This window comes from Mus pahari, chromosome 1, assembly GCF_900095145.1.
Source record: "Mus pahari chromosome 1, PAHARI_EIJ_v1.1, whole genome shotgun sequence".
In the NCBI taxonomy this organism is placed as follows: Eukaryota; Metazoa; Chordata; class Mammalia; order Rodentia; family Muridae; genus Mus; species Mus pahari.
This window is the reverse complement of record NC_034590.1, coordinates 38735474-38756298: the sequence shown is the minus strand read 5'-3', so window position 1 is coordinate 38756298 and position 20825 is coordinate 38735474. Positions and strand designations below refer to the sequence as shown.

Genomic DNA, 20825 nt, shown 5'->3' with positions numbered 1-20825 from the left:
TCTTACTAATTTTTGTCTTGCTTATTGGATACTAAGAGAGGTACTCAAGCTAGCCAACTGCACTTATGACTTAGTTTCTTACCCCGTTTAATCCTGTGACATGTCCTTCATACCTTTCAGGTTTTACTGTAAGGTGGGTCTTAGGCAGGACCCCATTAGATCCATCTCCTCTGTTGTTATTAAGCTCTCCTCTCCCTACCTACTGTTTGCTTGTCTCTCTCTGGTATGGGATTAGCTATAGCAGCTTTTAGGGTGGTAGTTTGTGCTCTTTCAAATCTTGGCGCTCTCTCTCTCTCTCTCTCTCTCTCTCTCTCTCTCTCTCTCTCTCTCTCTCCATGTGGGTGTGCATGTGCATGTGTGTACTCAAACCTAGGGCTTCGTGCATGTAAATGCCCTTCCACCCTGAGCTGTGCTCCAACCCTGCTTTAAGACAGGATCTTTCTGCTTTGGCCAGGCTGGCCCTGTACTCACTCTGTCTTCATGCAGCCTGAACTGAGCCGGCACTCTTTCTATCTTGGCAGAGGAGGACCAGAGATTCCAGGCCTGCTTAAGGAGGACTGGCTTTCAACATTTCTTTTCCCCCCAACATTTATACTGCATGTCTACTAAGCAATATGTGCTTGAGGTGTTTTCAAATGGACGTTCATTTTTACACTTGGTGCTTACTGGCCGATTGTTGAAGCCCACCATCGCAGCTGCTGCTGCAGTGTGAGCTGGTGGCCTCCCCTGTTGGCTTCCTTTCCCCTCCTCTCTCTCGCTAACTCTGCACCATTGCCTTGCCACACTTCTGAGTGTGTGAAACTCTAACCAGGAATAAGAGCAGTGGCACTAGACTGTTGGGGGGGGCAGGGCTACACTAAAGTGCAGATTCCTTCCTCATCCCAGGAGGGTCAGGAAAAATACAGCAGGCAGTGCTGCAAAGAGACATTTTTTAAAAGATCAGTGGATAATTCTGATGGACATCACCTTCTACAGCTTTTGATGGCAGATATGGAAAACAGAACCATAAAAATTCCTTTAGGATGTACCAGTTTTCTGTCTTCTTTCCTTCCCGTGTGTGTGTGTGTGTGTGTGTGTGTGTGTGTGTGTGTGTGTGTGTGTGATGTGCATGTGTAAGTATGAAAGGCACCAGGTGTGTACTGTTTGACCCTACTCCACCTTATTCCCTTGAGACAGAGTCTCTCACTACACCTGAAGCTACTCTGGTGTCCAGCCAGCCCCAGCAGTCCTCTTGTGTCTGTCCCTGTCCCAGCACTGGAGGTACTGTGTACACAGCCATGCCCAGTTATAGTCATGCCCAGTTACACCAACCCAGCTTTTCTTCACATGGTTGCTTGAGATTTGAATTCAGATCCTGATGCTTATATAGCAAGTGCTCTTGCCTGCTGAGCCATCTCCCTGCCCAGGCCTCTTAACACCTGTGCTGGCTCTGCACAGGGCCCAGGTGCTGCCTTCAGCCCCAGAACCATTAGCTGTCTCTGCCAGGAAACTCATCTTACAATCGCAATGGCAAACATTCCTCTTCATGTGTCTGAGAGGCCTAGACTCAGACATGCAAACACCCCAGAAGCCTGCTGTCTACACTGTCAGGTCAGAGTTTTGCCAGCTAGAGCTCTAAGGTCTTCAGGATAAATGATTGCACTGGCCCCCTTCTCTGTAGCTTTCCAGCAGGACCCTTCTAGAAGACTGGTGTGTTTCTGTTTACACTATGTGTATAGATCTGTAGTTCTCCCTCTGAGGCCATAGGATGTGTGCCAAAATGACTCAGTCACCATACACTGTGGGATTCCCTTTTGTTTTATTGAAAGTCAGTATGGCTTCGAACGTTACAAAGTCACCTCAAATGGTACTGAACCCGTTTGCTCTAGGAAACGGGGTTACCTTCCCCCGTCATGACAGCCCCTGATGCTGCCACAAAGCACACCTCTTCCCCTTCCACAGTATCGTGCTTCGGCTGTTTGTGAGCTCAGATATCAGTTTTACCTTCCGCCGTCAGAGCAGAAAAAGAAGTTGGACCGTATAGCAATAAACAATGTTTCACTGTAAGCAAGGAAAGGTTCTGTAGTCAAAGAAAACCAAAATAAATCAAGGGGAAATACTTCGTTAACTGGACACATAAAATAATTTTACTGAGACCTTTCACCAAAGTAAGAACAATAAACCAACAACTATGCCCTAGAGTGAGTAGAGACATTTTAAATATGAGATCACATTACAGATATAATGCACATGGTACTGTGCTCATAAAAACAAATATTAACTTAAGACTTGCTTTTTTTCTGTTTTTCCTACAATTCTTTAACAAGATATTTTGTTGGGAACAGAATTCTGAAGAGTTTTTGTTTGTTTGCTCGTATTTGCTTAGCCTGAAGGTTTTAAAAACACGCTATTTAAAAAATTAAAAACTGAAACTCTCAGACCATTTAGTGTGCACAGGACCTTTGTGACTTAAGGTGCCTGGCGGCCCGCTGGGTTCTTCACTGTTCAGTAGTGAGAATGAGTGGGATCCCGAGACCACAGCATGGCTTCCTCTTTCCACTTCTAAGAGTTCCTTCAGCACATGAAACTCCCATGCATGCCACCGTGGGGCTGGCTTCCTGGGTAATATGGCTCAGTGAGCAACCTCTCCTGGATTCCCCCACCCTCCTCAGCGGCCCCCAAGCAACCCTCTCAGCCCATGGCATCTCTGTGAGCCTGAGGATGGGGCTCAGGGCTGACAGCACAGGGCAGCTTGACACAAAACTCACTTCCCTCTACTCCAGGACCCTGCCAGGAAGGCTCTGGGGTCATCTGAGAATTATCCCTGTTTAGTCACAAACAGAAGCAGACTTCTGGGCCTTTGTAACTCCGGGTGTCTTACACATTAAGAGCCATTTTTAAGGTGGAGCTTCTCACACCAAGTTCAGCCAGGGTTGTCTCTTTTGTCAAAGCTGGAATTGTAGTGCAGTGAGGGTCACTAACACCTGCAGGGGACACGAGCACTCCTGTCAGCTCACCCAGTCCTTACTCTAACTCTGTGAGGTAGTAGAGCAGGTGCCCTCAGAGGCCCTGTACAGAGATGCTCCTCGGCTGCCCAGGGTGGCTCAGGTGCCCTGGCAGCCTGGCCTCTCCTTTGCCTCTAACTGCTCTCTTGCCACTGTAAACACGCTTTTGGAAGATGAGGTGCTACTGTGGCCAACCACCTGGAGAAAGTGGGTATTCTGGACATTTGTCAAACCATGGAACCTGTACAAGGTGGTAAGTTAAAAAAAAAAAAAAAAAAGTTCAGAGAAAACGAGTTCCTGAGAAAGTCAAGTGCTTCAAATTTTGGAAGGGGGCAAACACAACAAGAACTGACGAACTGACCCAGGCTGGAGAGATCTCTGAACTCTGAACAGCCTGACTTAACTGCTGAACGATCCACGGGTATTCCACTTCTTATCATTTTATCACAGGCAGGGTGACTGAGTTGGGGGCCACCTTGAGCAACATAGGAGACTCCATCTCAATAAAATAAAATAAAATAAAATAAAAGGCAAAATGGGGTCTCTGTGGGTCCACAGCAGTGGATAGAAGAGCAGTTCCGGCCTCCCAATGTCCTGGCACCACATTGTGCTTCCAGCTAACGACCATGCTGACCATTGGCAATGAGATGCCTGTTGGTCCCAAGACCATTCTTCAAATACTCTGTCTGTTTGCCCTTGGTGCTCTCTTCTTCCTCTTCCTCCTCCTCTTCTTCCTCTTCGTTGTCACTCCTCACATCCTGGATGTTCTAGGCAAAGGACAGAATGGGCCATGAGTGACAGCATTGCAGGAGGAGCATCTCATGAGCACACACGCGTGGGTCCAGGGTGGAAGCTAGCTCCCCTTAAAGAGCCTCCGTGCCCACACACCAACCTTCCCAGGGGCACGCCACAGCACAAGTCAGAAGCAGATTTAAAGACTAACAATTTGAGGGCTGGAGTATGGACTCCTTAGTTTAGAATACTCATGGCTCTTGCAGAGAACCAGGGTTCAATTCCCAGTACCCACATAGGGGTTCACAGCCATCTGTAATGCCAGTTCCAGAGAATCTGATGCCTTCTTCTGCCCTCCATGGGTATGTAGCACACATACATACAAGCAGGCAAAACATTTATTACATAAGATAAATCTAAAAATGTTTTAAAAATGAAAATTTGATTATGGTATATATATATATATATATATATATATATATATATATATATAGTACTAGGTACTATAGGTACTTGGCCAATCCACAGTGTCTTTCCTACACTCAACTTAGAGTAAGAAGAAAATGCATTCACGGGACGCTGTCTCCCTCCCACATTTGTCAAGTTCTGCAGACACGGAGGAACAGGTAGCTGGATTCTGAATTCCCCAGAATGCATCATAACTGTGCATGCAGTCATAAGATCACATTCTGTTATGTTCAGGGGTTCACAATTCCTGAAGTCAGTTATTAATGGCAAAACTACCAGTGACATCTGAGCAGTGTCACACCTGCGTCGGCTGTGCTTCTGCCTTCCCATCCATGAAAGAATGTGCACAGGACAAGCATCTGTCAGTTGGGCTATGCTTTCGGAGATAATCCTACACACGCACATATACACACAAATACACACTTCACCCATAAATATACAAAGTTTTTGGAAATGTCCTTCATTGTTCTACTTTTATGACAGCTGGAGCATTGCAGTATTGTTTAAACTTCTGTTTAGAGGGGTTCGATATTACCCAGGAATTAAAGTTCAAGCTAGTAAAGCCTTCTGGTCTTGCAAAATTGTGAACTGTTGGCTCTGACAATGAGTCAAAGCCCAGACTGTGGATTTCCTGCCAATAAGACTGTGCTAGGTTGATATGCAGGTGTTTGTCTGCTACGCAAGATCTAATAATAGAGATTCAAAGGTGCGTCACTCAAACATTAGTAAAATACCATTTTAAGTCCAATTTTGTTTTATATGTGACATCTTTAATATAACTAACAGTACTGACGTTTAAAGGGCTTACTAAGGGGCAGGTTGGACTAAGCAGTCCGTATGAACAGTAATATTCTCCATCATCATGACTGGACATATGAAATATCCTCTTTACTTAGGAGACAGAAATCTAACAATGGTGAATGTAGGAGATTTGAAGCAGGTAAGTGACTTTGACAAAGCCACCACACAGCAGGGAGCTACCTGGGGTGCAAACACGGAGCTCTACCGTCCCCTGCTGGACAGAGCTGGGTGGTGTACTCACTGGGAGAGACAGAGGACCCCTGAGGCCTGTGACCCAGATCTAAGGGAGCCATTTCTTCCTCCCTGGCTGAGTGCTGGCTATCTCCTCACCCCTCCTCAAACCCATTCTGACCTTGACCGTGATACCACCAGGGTTGGCCTTTAGGTATACACTTAAAAGAATAAAAACCATCCCTAATAAATAATTGTATTAGGTTAGACAAAGATTGGCATGTTCATTATATTTCAATTAGAATGGATGTTCATCTGGATGTGGTGAGCCATGCCTTTAATTTTAGCACTCAGGAGGCAGATACAGGTGGAACTCTATGACATCAAGGCGGGCCTGACCTATAGGCAAGTTCCAGGTCAGCCAAGGCTATGTGACAAGGCCCTATCTCAAAACCCACACAACAAACAGCAACAAAAGATGTTCAAGGGCCGAGGAGATGCTCAGTGGTTAGGCTGCCCAAGCCTCTCATCATCTGAGTTTGGATTCTCAGGGCTTCCTTGAAGTCAGAGCCAGACACTAACTAGTCTGTTGTCTTTATGTTTCTATGCCAAGATGGGAGGTGGAGATAGAAGTGTCCCCAGAAGTGTGTGGGCCGGCCAGCCTGGCTTAGGCAGTCCTTTTCTCAAACAAAATGGAAGGTGAGGATGGACACCTGACATTGTTCTCCAACCTTCACATATATGCTGTGGCACACACACAGATACACATAAATAAGAAACACAATACACACTAGGACATGCACACACACTCACAAATGTTCAAGATTTAAGGGTAGATTTATCATTAACTTATGAATGATTTACAATGTACCACTTGACCAGGCGCTAGCTGAGGGATGTTAGAAGAGTGAAATTCTCTAATGAGCTGGAGTTAGAAAAGCTTAAGGACCACAATCTATATTCTAGGAAAGAAAGCACAGCTGCAAATCTTTCCAGCAGTTAACATTCCTAATAGAAACAAGAACCCAACTGTTTTCTGTCTAGGGGGCTCCTGGAGTGTACACCGTGGTAGACCAGCATTTTCTCCAGCCCAGCCTGTGGCTTTGAGTGTCAGCATGAGCACCAGCAGCATCCCTGGAACCAGCCACCTCCATTTGTCTCACCGTGCTTCTCACTGCATTCCAACCCAAACACCGGGCTCTGAATCTGGGCCCCCAGAACTTGTCCCCCAGAACTTGTCTCATGCAGATGGTTGACCTTGGACCTTCTACAAATCAGCAGAGACCCAAGAAACTGCAGTGTGCCCCCAAGGATCCACACCTTTGAAAACTGGACTGGTGGATCTGGGCTTCCGCAGCCACGGGGCTAGGAGGACTCTGCATGGATCTCATGCTCACCATGAGATGTGTGATCCTCACCCACCAGGCCCCACCCCAAGGTCTTGGCACTCCTTGCCAAAGACTTTCCATTACCATTCTGTTAGTATTCTGACCATTTGAGACCACTTGCTCCTAGAATGAGCAAAAAAGCATTCCAGCATTCAGCTGATTTCTCTCTAAAACCTTCCTGGTTCTTCTAGAACAGTCGTTCGTGGCCTTCCTAATGCTGCAACCCTTCAATGCAGTTCCTCATGTTGTGGTGACCCCAACCATAAAATTACTTCATTCATACTTCACAACTGTAGTTTTGCTATTGTTAAGAATCATAATGTAAATATCCAGTGTGTAGGATTTCTGAGATGCTACACCTGTGAAAGGCCCCATCCACGCCCCCACTCCCTCCAGTGGATTGTGACCCAAAGGGTGAGAAGTACTGCTTTAGGATGAACTATTAATATTCACCCCATAGCCAAAGGTGGGTGAATAATGATTTTGTCATGTCTTTTACGAAGTTCCTCATCAACAAGTCCCTTTGCTCTCACAAAAGGCTCAGGAAAAGGTGTGTAGTGAAGAACAAAGTGCTGGCTTTTCAGCTGAGCTCTGCAGTCCTCACATTTCTGGACAGGACCAGCCGTGACAAGTGCAATAACCAGATGGATCAGGTGGGCAGAGAGACTTGCATTCTGAGGACTGACTTGAACACATAGTCACTATGAAGGAAAGCCAAGGTCAGTGTCAGAGCATCCCACACACTAGTGGAAAGAGGAAAGCCTAAGTTTGACCTTCTGGTTTAAAGCCTATCAAAACCAAAATTGTTCCTTAAAGGGCATGTTCTAGAAGCAGGGCATAAAGATGTACACGTCCAAAGACCTGAGGGTCAAGTTTCATTCTTTGGCATGGGAATGTCCAATTTCCCACAACCACTTTTTGAAGAGACTGCTCTTCCCTGCTGAGTGGTCTCTGTGGCTTAGAGCCGAATCATCTGCCCAGGGTGAGTGACATCTCTGCTCTCTGTGGCCACTGAGGCGTGGGCCTGCCCTATGCAGCCTCATGCCTGCCTCCTTAGGTCTATGTCTGCGGTAGGTCTGGAAATCTGGAAGTAAGGGCTCCAGTTTTGCTCTTTCAAGGTTACTTAGCTACAGCCTCTGGATGGCCATGACCTCATGAATGTCCTGGTCATAGTTCCTTCTCTGCAGAAGAAGAGACAGGCGGTTTTGTGCTGGCCCACATATGCAAGACTCTTTCTCTTTGGGTTCAGTGCAGATACAGCAGGGGGTTTTTGTTTCTGTTTCTGTTTTTTTATGTTGCTCCAACTTCCTGATGTAAAGTAGGAGGCTTTTATTTTCTTAAATTATGAACAAAATCTAATGAAGTTATAATAAAAATTTCATGTTGGGTATAATTTAATTGTTGAACTATTAAATTATAATCTGTTATTTGATTTATTTCTAATTCCTGAAGCAGTTTTTCATTTTGCTAACTTTTGCCAATGAGCTTCAAAGAAAAAGTTGGTTTTAAGGTCAGACAGATTCCAAATGGTATCTTCATTTTCCAAAGTTGAAAAAAAAAAAACTAGAGATTTCAGACCCTTCCTGTTGTCACAGCCTGGTGACAGCCCAGCCCAGAGTATACTGAGGAGGTTCTGATCTCCTTCCCTCCTTTCCTTTCCTTTCCTTTCCTTTCCTTTCCTTTCCTTTCCTTTCCTTTCCTTTCCTTTCCTTTCTTCCTTCCTTTGTTCCTTCCATCCTTCTTTCTTTTTTTGAAAACCAAACAAACAAAAGGCACAGGGCTCTGCCAAACCCATCAGATTATCTAACATACATAAAAATACACTGGATCTGGTGGCCACCAGCTGCTAATGAAATGACCTCACTAAATAAATATGATTTGCGTTGGAGATTAATGCTTAGAACTGCAGTACTCTCTAAACAGCTATACGGTGCCTCTTGTTCATCCTGTACTGAAAGTTCCTCATCTCTACCTGAGTGGAGATACACAGAACTGTTTTGAACAACAACAGAACAATCAAATCTCCTGGGATTTAGGACAGGATAATACCTTGGCTCAACAGGATGCAGCCCAGAACTTTTGTTTTAAAACTTAAATGTTAGTTTCAAATATTAATATTCAAGATTTTTTTAAAAAGCCACAGAATCCACATGGACCATTGGGAATGAAAAACTCAGTCCTGACAGGAAAGCTGAAGATGTAAGCAGGTAGCCTGCAGAAGGCCCAGCACCACAGACTGATGGACCACACAAGGCACTTATCATTGGGGAACCTGCAGAAGGCCCAGCACCACAGACTGATGGACCACACAAGGCACTTATCATTGGGGAAATGAGATCAACACAGGGAGATGAAAGCTCACTTTGTCAAACTGGCAGCCATGAAGATGTATGATAAAAACCAAGTTGAAAAATGTGAAGGAAAGGAAGACTCTCACACATAAGTCTTGAACCATCCTTCGACAGCTTCCTGTAAGTTGCCAGGCAATTCCAGCTGAGCTGCTCGCAGCCATGCCCATTAGCAAGTACATCAATATGAGTAACAAGGAGATGTGCAAAGGGCAGTGTTAGATAATAACACTCATGAAAAGTTTGAAAATACAAGGATAGTCATGATACACAAACATGGGACCTGGGGAACACACTGGCTTCAAGCATGCACACGTCTTCAGAAGGACACAGGGGAACCGGAACAGACCAGTCACAACACACCGAAATGACCTCTCCCACCTTGCCATTTTCTCCTGAGTGATCCCATCACACCCATAGCAGGCATTCAGATACTTGTCCAGTGAGTGAGTAAGTGAAGGAATGAATCTATATCCCAACAGTACCTAAGCACCATTCAAGTGTAGATGGCTCATAAATTCATATCCATAACAGGGACCAGTCCCGTGGGCTTCAAACTCAAATTTTAAGCTAGCTAATCACTCAGCTGTCCATCAATCTCATCGAGTTCTCGTGTTCTCCTCTAGTCTTCCATATTTCAGCAAATGGCACCACCACTCACTCAGCGGCACAGAGCAAATCCCCCAGGGTCCTCCTCCTACATAAGACTCCATTCTCCAGTCTGCTGTACTCAGCCAGGCCCTGCGATCATCGGCTTTCCAGAAATTGTCTCAGCCACCTCTAACTGGTATCAAATCGCTGTGGCCAGGTTCCAGCTTCAGAACCGGCCCGTGGCCCCAGAATGAGTGGTACAGCCGTCAGACGAGCTGAGGCCTAGCTGCACGTGCTTTGGTCCCTCGACACCTGCTGACCTGCAGACCTTGGCAGTAGACTTGTAACAGACAGCCACTTCGCACAGTTCCTGCTGGACAGTGCTGCTTCCCCATCTCAGAGGAGCAAGCTGCTATTGTTGGCAAGATTTCTGCATAAGGAAAATGCAGACGTATGCTTGCTCTCCTCTAAGGCCAGGCAAATTATGTTCTTTACAACCCCAGTCCACCGGTCCACTTTCAAAAGGGAATGGGAAGCACATCGCTCCCTACTGGCTTTCAACAGGATAGTCATTATTTGAAGCTGTTCTACACCAGAAATGTCCACCCAGGAACCATGAAAAGGGTAGACATGATGCTGATCCACTTGGTCTCCAGTGCCTCGGGGGTAGCTCTGCCCCAGAGGAGGCTGCCAGCACCCTGGGCACCTAGAGCTGCTGTGTTCCTTCCTTTCTGCTATGGGTGAGTCCGTCCCACCTCAGTTTACCCCATGTGCCAGATACACATCATTTTCAGGTACCATGGGTGAAGGTTGGGGGTGCTGTCTTAGGCTCTGACTACAAGACTGAAAGAAGCTGTGTCAACAAGAGGAAACCTTGGCACATTTCCTTCTATGAGGAAATATCCCTCATTAATGTACTGGCAAAACCCAGAGACTAGACGCTGTGTGGCTCCCAGTACTCCCTGCGGACAGCAAGAAGCACATACAGGGATGGCAGGTGGGAGTGGCTAGCACCAGTGCAGTTGGCTCTGAGTGAGACCCAGCAAGCTGTGACCGCAAATTGAAGTGGGAGTGGCCGAGAGGGTGGGACAAAGAGCATTTTGCTACGAAGATCCAAGTCATGGGTTCAAATGCACTTCCATGTTCAATAGGAAGCCACTAAGAAGAACCGTTCAAGGTATCAGGGACTCATCAGTGACAGGAAGAGAAGGCACACCTGTCTCTAGTGAACCGCTCCAACGAGGGCACTGGTGTGTTTGGAGTAGCCACGTGGAGTTTTGAGTGTCATGAATCAGGTCTCAGGTGCCTTTCTTGGCTCTTGGTTGGCTAAACTCAGGGATGCAGGGGCTAGGGTCCTGGAAACTCAGGGGCTATGAAGCCACTGAGGCCAGTGCCTTCTAGGTTTTACCTCTTATCTTCAAGAGGAATAAGAAAATGCAAATAGGGAAAATAGGATGAATAAGGAAAAATAAGAAAGGACTCCCAAGAGGGTTTGTTTGTTTGTTTGTTTATGGGAATAGAGTAAAGAATGAAGTATCTCTGTTGGGAGTTGGTCATCTCAGTGGGTACATTGTGGCCAAGCCAGTAAGAAGTCTGTATGCCTATGCATGTTCCCTTAGCTCAACCAGGGAGTCGTTTGTCCATTCAGCGGTAAGCTGAGCATGCTACAAGGCTAGCGCATGATCTACTATGGGCCCTGCTTTCCACCTAAGGAAGCCGGCTCCTGTGCCACCAGCACTCCTTGCTGCTGTGTGGAAATGGTTGGAGAGATTCAGAGCGGCCACAGTGTGAAGAGAAATGCTCGTGGCTCAGAGTGCAGTGGTGTGGCTTGAGAGGTAGGAGGGGTGTTGCATTGGAAAAACATTCTTCAAAGGCCTCTGGGATGGAAAGGGACCTTGAGGGCATCTAGCCTAGTTTCTCTCTGAAGTTTCTGTGTTCTTTATGAACAACCTGAGCAAAGGAGGTTCCCACGCCTACCTGCATGTATACCTGCTTTGTTTTTCTTTCTCTCCTTTCCTTCCTTCCTTCCTTCCTTCCTTCCTTCCTTCCTTCCTTCCTTCCTTCCTTCCTTCCTTCCTTCCTTCTTTCCTTCCTTCCTTCCTTTCTCCCTCCCTCCCTGCCTGCCTTTCCTTTCTCCTTCCCTCTCTTCCTCTGTCCCTCCCTCGCTTCTCTCTCTCTCCCTCTCTCTCTCTTCTTTCCTTCCTTTCTCTCTTTCTTACAGTTTTTTGTGCCCCTCGCGGTTTTTACTTATTTGTTTCCAGTTCTATCCCTTTAGGCTGTGACAGGAAGAGTACACTTCTTTCAAACATTGTTATTTTTTTTCTACATAGCTAAAGATAGTCCATTCCTCTTCCAGCTAAACATTCCCACTCATTATGGTTTAGCTATGGTGAATCCTCAAGAGCTCATTCAGTGGAAGCTGCTTCTCAGTGCACTGCTGGTGAGAGACACCAGAACCTCTGAGAGGCGTGGCCTATTGAAGGTGGATGTGCTATGACTATCTGGTCTTAGACTTTCAGCTTCAGCACCATAAGCTAAAGAAACCTCTTTCCTTTATCAGGAACCCAGTCTTGGCACTTGTTATAGCCCTGGAGAATAAACTCACACAGCATTTCCTTCTCCTGCTGCTCATATGACACCTTACCTAACCCTGCGCTGCACAGTGCACAGGTATAGTCACATCTCTCAGTCACTCCGAAACATCAAGCTTCTTCATTATCCACTGGGTTAAAAATCACATCTGAGCAGCCATACCTCTGGCTTCATTTTTGCTATAATTTTCAGTACATTTTGGTTCTAGAATGTCTATGTTTCTATTAATTAATTGTACATGCTATTAGCTAAGGCCTGATCTGTATTCCTCAAACAATGTCTGCAAGAAAAACAACCCAAACAAAATTGATGCCGAGGAACAGAGGAACCCTACACATCAGTGCAACAGATACAGTGCTCGCTTCTAGCCGATGAGTCATCTCTGCCTGCGGGGCTTCCTCACTCTCCCGGAATGACATCTGTAGCCGCAGCTTCAATAAAACTGTGGCTGCATGTTTGAAGCACTGTAACTAAACTCTGTGCCTGGGAATCTGTGGCTTTGCAGTAATGTCAGGAGCCCAGGAGGCTGTGTGTGACTCACAGTGTCCCGCTGCTTTGTGAATGACTCTACGTCTCAAGCCGCACTTGGCAGTGAAACAAAGAGCGCTATAATAAGCATTCTCTGCTATTTTAAAAGCAAACTTTTAGCTTTTACTGTATTAAAAAAAATGCAATTCAGGCAAAGAGTTCAACGTTCTAGGCTACTAGCAAAATACCTCCCTTTCTGTTGTAATAATTCTCATCATCCAAGCTGACAAGGTTGCAGGAAAGAGAGACCGTTGTATTCTTGCTTTTCATATTTCTCCTTGCCGGCACTGCACTGCGTTCCATTGGGTTCTTTCAACCCTGGCCACAAATGGACATTTGCTTTTCGGTGATGTGGAATTTCCTAGACCAGTGCTTCTCAAGTTCAAATGTGCATACAAATCGTCTGTGGTTGTGGACGCTCCGTAGATGCATAACCATGAAGGTCCTGGTGAGCCCTGGGTGCTGTGTGCCTAACAGCCTTTGGGCAGTGACAAGGTGATGGTCACAGACGCTACTTTGGCTACCAAGGCTGTTTGCTAAGCCACGAACTCTCCCTAGATTGTTTTTCTCCATAGAAAGAAAATATTGAAGCCAGAGTCACCTGGGCCCTTTTGGGTTTTTCTGATTTCAAATGATCTTTTCTCCTTAGTTGTGATTTCCTATATTTCTTTATAAACGGTATAGTTCACGGAGGCAATATAGACTCAGAACTATGCTTCACTTTATAGAATAAGTGGTTCTAAAACAAATTAATAATCTAGTCGCACTGGTTCTCAGGGTTTTATCGCTGTAAAGAGACAACATGATCACAGCAGCTCTTTGGTTTGGTTTGGTTTGGTTTGATTTGGTTTGATTTGGTTTGGTTTGGTTTGGTTTTCGAGACAGGGTTTCTCTGTGTAGCCCTGGCTGTCCTGGAACTCACTCTGTAGACCAGGCTGGCCTCAAACTCAGAAATCAGCCTGCCTCTGCCTCCCGAGTGCTGGGATTAAAGGTGTGCGCCACCACTGCCCGGCAGTCATGGTGGGTCTCACCTGTAATCCCAGGTCTCAGTAAGCAGAGACAGGAGGAACACAGTGTTTACAGCCAGTCTGGGACACACAGGGAGTTCAAGGCTAGCCTTGGCTACAGAGTCAATTCAAGACTAGCTTGTGCTACAGGATAAGCCTATCCCAGAAAGAAGCAATACTAGTCATTTTCTGAATTGATCACACTTTGTGCTGCTGAGAGCTCGCTCTTTTACATTCCTCTTTCCTGCTCTCTCTCAGCCTGCATTCTGAGAGCTTTATCCTCGTGAGTCTTACTCCTCTGGAACATGACAGTGTTGCTTTTTTTCCCCAAACTTCCAGACTGGAGGAGCAGCTGAAGCTGAGTGCCTACATGACAGAAACCTAAGGTAGAAACGGTTTGGAGTCTCAGAAGGAGACGCAGCTATAGAAAGTCATCCATCCATGGCTACCTCTCTGGGATGGAGGAGAACCCAGAATTCTCTCCATTCAGTCGAGAGGATCTCCCCTGGGATGGAAATCAGAGTCCCTTCTGCTGAGGGAGGAGACTGACTGTCAAGGCTTCCAGTGTCTGGGTCCTACCTACCTCATCTGTCTTGCTGATGTAGCTGGCCTGCCTTGGGACCTGACTGGAAGCATTCTTTTCTTTTTGTCATCTTTATGCACTGCAGTTCACATAGCCCTTTAGTCTGATATTCTAGCATCCTCATAGCATGAGCAGCATACCTTATTGTAAGATATTCTTAAATAAGAGTAGATTAAAAACATGACTAGACTATTTCAGGGGCTTGATGCTGTAGCTCAGTGGTAGAGCACCTATCTAGCATGCATGACTGATTGATTGATGGGTGACAAGAGCTGGTGAAATAATGACTTTCCCATAAACTTCCTTGAATTCCTTGAAAGATCCCCACAAGTGACTGCTGTCACTTGTTAGACCTTCGTCACGAACGTCATGCCTTCCTACTTTTGAACAAAAGGCTCAAATGACAACTTGATCAAGCAGAGCTTACCAGAAGAAAGTTCGTTAGTCTCCAAGTGGCCAAGCCCACAGAATCACAGCTAGGTAATGTTGTTGGACTGCGAAACACAGAAGGCCTCATTCCCAGCCCCTGCTCAGTATGCACCCATGGCACAAATCCATATAGAAGCAGGTGGCAGAGGTGGCAGAAGAGTCATCAGAAAATCGGCCAACAGACCTGCCTGATCTTGTATTAGGTTAGAGCTCAAAAACAGAGCACAGCTCCTGGCTCTGTGTAAGATGGACAGTCATCAGGCAGGGGCAATGCCACAGCACACCTTCGGAGGCATGGCAGACACCACTTGCCTACACGGCTGAGATTGGTACAGGGCAACACTGTGGTCTTTAAGGCTATGTCCTGCGGTTCTATGCTTAATGCACTGCAGTCCACATTGCCCTGAAGCTATGGTGAAGCCTTACTCAGCTGGGACACTGTTGGTATGGAAATTCTGCTTTGGGGGCAGGAAGTAAGATATCTGTTATTAGAAACAGCTCCAACACAGAGAGTGGTTGGATTGATGCCATCTGGAACTGAGGAACAATGGTGAGACCCTCATTTCAACTATCTCCCTCACTCAGTCACCATGGCCATTTTCTGCAATCAGAGAACATATCTACGAAGAAGAAAATTACGTCACCAATCCCAACACTGTATCCACAGTACTCAGTGGGGGAAGAACGCTAGCGAGGCCTGGCCACCAGCAAGATGGAAGTACGGCTCAGGGGATGGACACACAAGAGAGTGGTCCCCTAAAAGAAAGGGAGGCTGTGAGTACCAAGTTGTGGCTGCCTTGCTCTATGTGATACTTCAAACTCTGAGACAAGACATGCAGCCATAGATGCATGGAGCTTAAGGGGAATTGGATACACATAAGATATTATCAGAATTAATTTTGCCTTACTAATTTCTTATGTATGTATGTATGTATGTATGTATGTATGTATGTATTGTACACATTTGTATGCATATGTGTGTTCATGTGCAAATAATGCATGTGTGCATGAGTATGTGGAGACCTGAAGTTGTTATTCATGTAGGGCCTCTGAATTGTGCCCAGAGCTTATGGGTTGTGCAGTATGGCCTGCCAGCCTGCTATGAGGCCCCGTTTCTGCCTCCTGAGAGCCGGGGTTACAGGAACTCTCCATGGCTGCTTTGCTTATGTATGGGTTCTGGGACTCCAGAACATGGTCTTCACACTTACTGGACAAGGACTTTATGTACTGAATCACGTTCTCCTTCTTATTACTTTTAAGCATCGTTAAAATGAAATATATGTGTAGCTTATAATCAATGTTTATTGGGCAGCTTTACCCTTAGAGGGGAAAAATCAGAAACAAAGGAGGAGCAGCCCAGCCTTTACTCGTCACTGGAAACAAGCAGGCAGCACACAGGCAGTCGTTACCGAGAAGGCACAGAACCGTGGCTTCTGCTCCTGGCCAGCGCAGGAGACAGTAGAGGACTGCCCCGCCAGTTTAAAGACCTAGGAAAGCTAGACAGGCATTGTCCAGCAATTGGTTTTACCCTTGGGCGAGAAGGCAACTCAGGCTGGGTCTTGAGAAAAAGAAAATAAAGGAGATAGAGTTCCACAGCTTCTTGCCTTCTTAGGTCCAGATTCTAAGGTGATGCACAAGGAAGAGCCCACAGCCAGAAGAATGCTGATGGGAAAATCTCTTCCATTCAAAGAGACTGGAGCTCCTGCTGGACCTCACAGCTGAGTTACTAATACACTTTAAGGGCACAGAAGACTTAAGACTGCCATCCTACTCGGTCTTCAGCCTGTTTGTTTAAACTGCTTTTAAGAGAATGATGTAAAACCAACCTCATTTGCCTTGGATTTCACAAGTAGCCAACATTTACAACCTAAGCTAATGTACAGCTGTAATATTATGCACTCTTCCAAGTCTCTGGTTCAATGTATATGAGCGTTTTGCCTGTGTTTATGTCTGTGCACCATGTCCATGTGCCTGGTGGTCAGAGGATGTCAGATCCACTGAACTGGAGTTCTGCACAGTTGAGGGCTGCTACATGGATGCTGAGAATTGTAGGCGCATGTCTGTTTGCATGTGTGCTATGATAGGCATTTGCTGGAAGCAGCAGATAGACTGGAAGCATCCTTATAAGAGGAGCATCTGTCAGAGGAGAATCTGTCAGTATTCCAGAAATACTGGAAGCAGCTTGAATATTGATTAATAGTGCTTGTTTATTACCTGGGTCAGAGTCAGTAATTTAATCTCTTGTAAAAGTCTGTTAAAAATTTTCTCTAAAGTGGCAGGGCATGGTGGCGCATCCCTTTAATCCCAGCACAGAGGAGGCAAAGGCATATTCCTGTGAGTTCAAGCTGTTACACAGAGAAACCCTATCTCAAAAACATAAAAATAAATAAATAAATTAATTAATTAATTAATTCTGGAAAGCAGTCTTCATCCCTTCCTGATGTGATGCTGTTCAAAAAAGAGGGAACACACTTTGCTAGGGACAGACAGACACACAATACACACACACACACATACACACACACACACTCATACTCACACATGGACAAAATAGTCACAGATTCAGACTCATACAATAGAAGATACAGGAAGAATGAATCAGAGAATTCAAATCGGGCCACTCTTAGTTAAATGCCAGCAAGGGCAAGTGCTTAAGACACATTATTGGTGACTCTGCACTTATTATCAATACATTCAAATCCACCACTCTGAGGGCCACTGGACTGAGTTCGCTGAAGGCCAGTAGATAGAAATTTGTAAGGAGAATAGTGGAGAGACGAGATGGGAGCAGCAGGGGGAGAAAGCGTGCTGCCCAGAGGCCAGGCACAGCCTGGGCGGATGGGACTTGGCAGCACAAGCCCTGGAGTTGGAAAGCGCCAGAGGTTTGTTGTCTTCTTAAAGCCACAGTGAGAGCTCCCAGTACAAGCACATCTGGGGGCATTAAGGCCTCTACTTAATAGGTACAGAGTGAAGGCTGCTCTGGACTCACCTTACCAGCATTTAGGTCTTAGAAAGACCACAGCTATCATTAGCAATCTAGCTGCCTTCAAAAACAAAATTCATCTCCATTTAAAAGAATAGAAAAACAAATCTAGCGTTTAACAATTTTTAAAAAAAAAAAGTAATCACAAAATTTGAAAACTTGGAAATGTGGTACATACCCAGGGAGAAATTCACTTAGCAGAAACAGGTCAAGAAATAAAGGGTTTGAAGGGACGTGGTGTTAAAGCAGTTCCTTGTAAAGCTGAAGCAATGGCTCAGCAGTAAACAGTAGTTGTTCTTCTTACAGAGGACCTGGGTTCAATTCTCAGCACCCATGTGTCAACTCACAATTGCACATAATTCTAATTTCAAGGGATCTATGCTTTCTGACCTGCTCCTGGCACATGAACATGATACATAGACATACATGAAGGCCAAATATTCAAACACATAAAAATAAATAAATCTAATATATATATACATATATGTATATATAGGTACATATATATTACATATGTGTGTGTGTGTGTGTGTGTGTGTTCTATTCAAGGATGCAGAAGAAAACCATACCATGGAAAGAAATATAGAAGATATTTTAAATACCAAAATGAAATTTATAGGGTTAAAAACAAATGTTTGAAATAAAACATTACATTAGACAAGATTAACCACAGGTTCAATGCTGTGAAAGAAAGGACCAAAGTACTGAGAAGCGCCACAGATATTATCAACAATGAAGCACAAAGAGGGGAAAACTCAAAAATGAACAAAGTACCAATAACCCATAGCCAAAGTAAGCTGTACATAAAGTTACAGGAGGAGGGGAGGAGGAAAGGATGATAGAAACATCGTGAAGGTGAGGGATGTAGCTTGCTGGTGAAGCTTCTGCCCAGAAACACAAAGCCCCAGGGCTGGCACTGCAGGGAAAACAGATGTGAAACCTGAATTTGATTTTAAAAAAATCATTATGAACCAATGGATAGAAGAAGCTTTAAAGAAACCCAAAGCTACAGGGAAAGGATATATCATTTAAAATAATAGTGATAGAAGCCAGAGGAGCTCTAACAGGCAACATACTAGGGAAATTCTACGCAGATACTATGGGAGCCAGGGCCAAAGTGCAGGCTGCCGTCAACAGTAGAGATGAGGAACTAGACCCATACAACGAACAGCTCTGGAGCCCACAACCCAGAAGTAATAAAGAGACCACTGACTTTCTCAAAAACCAAAACCAAAGCCTAAGGTGGGCAGCTCCCAGCGAATACCAGTAGGCACTGAATGCTGGCTTTCACACAGTCAAGTCTCCTGTCTCCTCCACACAGGAGTACCTCTGCATGCACGCACGTGTGAACACACTCAGGAGAGAGAGACATCTGCAGAGAAGTGACAGCACAGGAGAATGACTGGGACTGAGACCAAATGGCAAACCCCATGGCTACACCACCACCACTGGGCTGCCTGGCCCCATGGCTACACCACTGGGCTGCCTGGCCCCATAGCTTCACCACCACCACCAGGCTGCATGGCCCTGTGCCTATTCCACCACCATGGGCTCCAGGTCACAAAGTCTGTAACAGACAGTTCACATATAGCATTTTGCCCTCCCCTAAACTCTGTAAGGAGAAAACAGTTATTAACAACAAGGAGATTTTACAAAGTAAAGACTCCGCCCAATCTCGCATCAGAGGTGGTGCGTGGGACGGCAAGCCCTCTGATTCTTCAGATGCCTGACATGGAGAAATGAAATTTTCTTGGAATTTGTATCTGGTTTCAGCAGGGAAGATGCAGATCATATGGTGATGCCACTCAGAAGCCCTTTGGGAGCAAGGTTCCATTATATCCCATGGTGGGAGGCACACGGCTGGGTGTTATCATAAGTGGCAAAAGCCATCTTGTTCAGAGCTATGCCCCGCTGCAGAAGGCAGCACGTGCTCAGTGACATTCTAATGATGGGCTGGCCTCAAAGGAGACACCTCTGAGGGGCCACTTAGCGACAGCACTTTCTGTAGGGTTGGCTGAGGCTTTTGTTACAACTTCTTCCCTGCCCATTCCAGTTCCCTCACTGTGTCACAGATGTAGGAGAACAGAGTATCCCAAATGTTCATGTGCACACACACACACACACACAAACACAACTGGTATAAGGAAGAAAACTGCTTCAGGCCTCCTGAACAGTTACATGGAGCCTTATCCCTTCCTTATCCTTCTCTTCCTCTGAGCAGACAGGACCTGGGGCCTTTTCGAAAGCCGGGAGTTCCTCCTTTACACCCTTTATCCCATCTCATACTCAAAGTGCGCAAGTCATGTTTGTTCGTTTGTTTGTTTTTCAGGTGTATTGGAGGTGACCATGCAAGCATCACCTAGGCAGTCACATGATGGCATCAGTTCTGACAATAGTCAAAGGCTCTAATGAAGCTGGGCCCCAGTGGCAGGTGGGCCAGACACAGCTAAATCACAGGGGATAGCCAATCCCATGTCCCTGAACAACATAACCACGCTTCCAGGTTCACGTCAGAACAGATGTGCATACTGGTTGCTTGAAACATTTGTGAGTCTGTGGGCTGTGGAGACACAGGAAGAGTTTGCACCCAGGGATGCCCTCAGGATCTCCTGCTCGCTTACAGAGTAGGAAACACCACTGTAAGAACACAGCTCCTTAGAGAGCACAGAGTGAGGTGGATGGCATACCTGATGCTCACAAAACAGAAGGCAGGATCAAGCCTCTGCCTCATAAATCACTCAGGCACTAGAGCCCACACGATAAAGCAACATGTTCTTTTAGCTTCTCTAAGTTCTCATGAATAATGTTTTCTTTGTGTTATTTGAAACTCTCTCTGAGATTTACTCAGTGGGGCCGAGGAGATGGCCACAGGATGTGGCCACAGAAAATAGTTGGAGATTAACAAGGACAGCGTTGACCAGCATGGAGTCTCCCTCACACCTGCACTTACCAATCTCTTTGGCCCAAGAGCCCTTTAATAAAACATTCACATCCTGGAGGGGTGTGTAGATTTATTAACAAGCCATGAATTACATCAATTATGTCTGTCCCTTTGTCTACAGTCGGATTCTATAGAAGACATCTGTGTGGAGTCTCTTTATCTCAACCTCTCCCTCCCCCTCTCTGTCTGACTGCCTGTCTCTGTATATCTCTCTGTCTGCCTGTCTCTGTATATCTCTCTGTCTGCCTGTCTCTGTATATCTCTCTGTCTGCCTGTCTC

At 45.7% G+C, this 20825-nt stretch overlaps 1 protein-coding gene across 1 annotated transcript in view; it reads right to left on the bottom strand.

Annotated features, from left to right (window-relative positions):
- Nucleotides 1–1781: 1781 nt before the first annotated feature.
- The window catches only part of Cers3 (ceramide synthase 3), a 120442-nt gene continuing 101398 nt past the window's right edge, over nt 1782–20825 (bottom strand). The window contains exon 11 of the mRNA XM_021215301.1: nt 1782–3751. Coding sequence (XP_021070960.1) covers nt 3602–3751 — 150 coding nt within the window. The 3' untranslated portion in view covers nt 1782–3601. The remainder of the gene's footprint in view (nt 3752–20825) is intronic.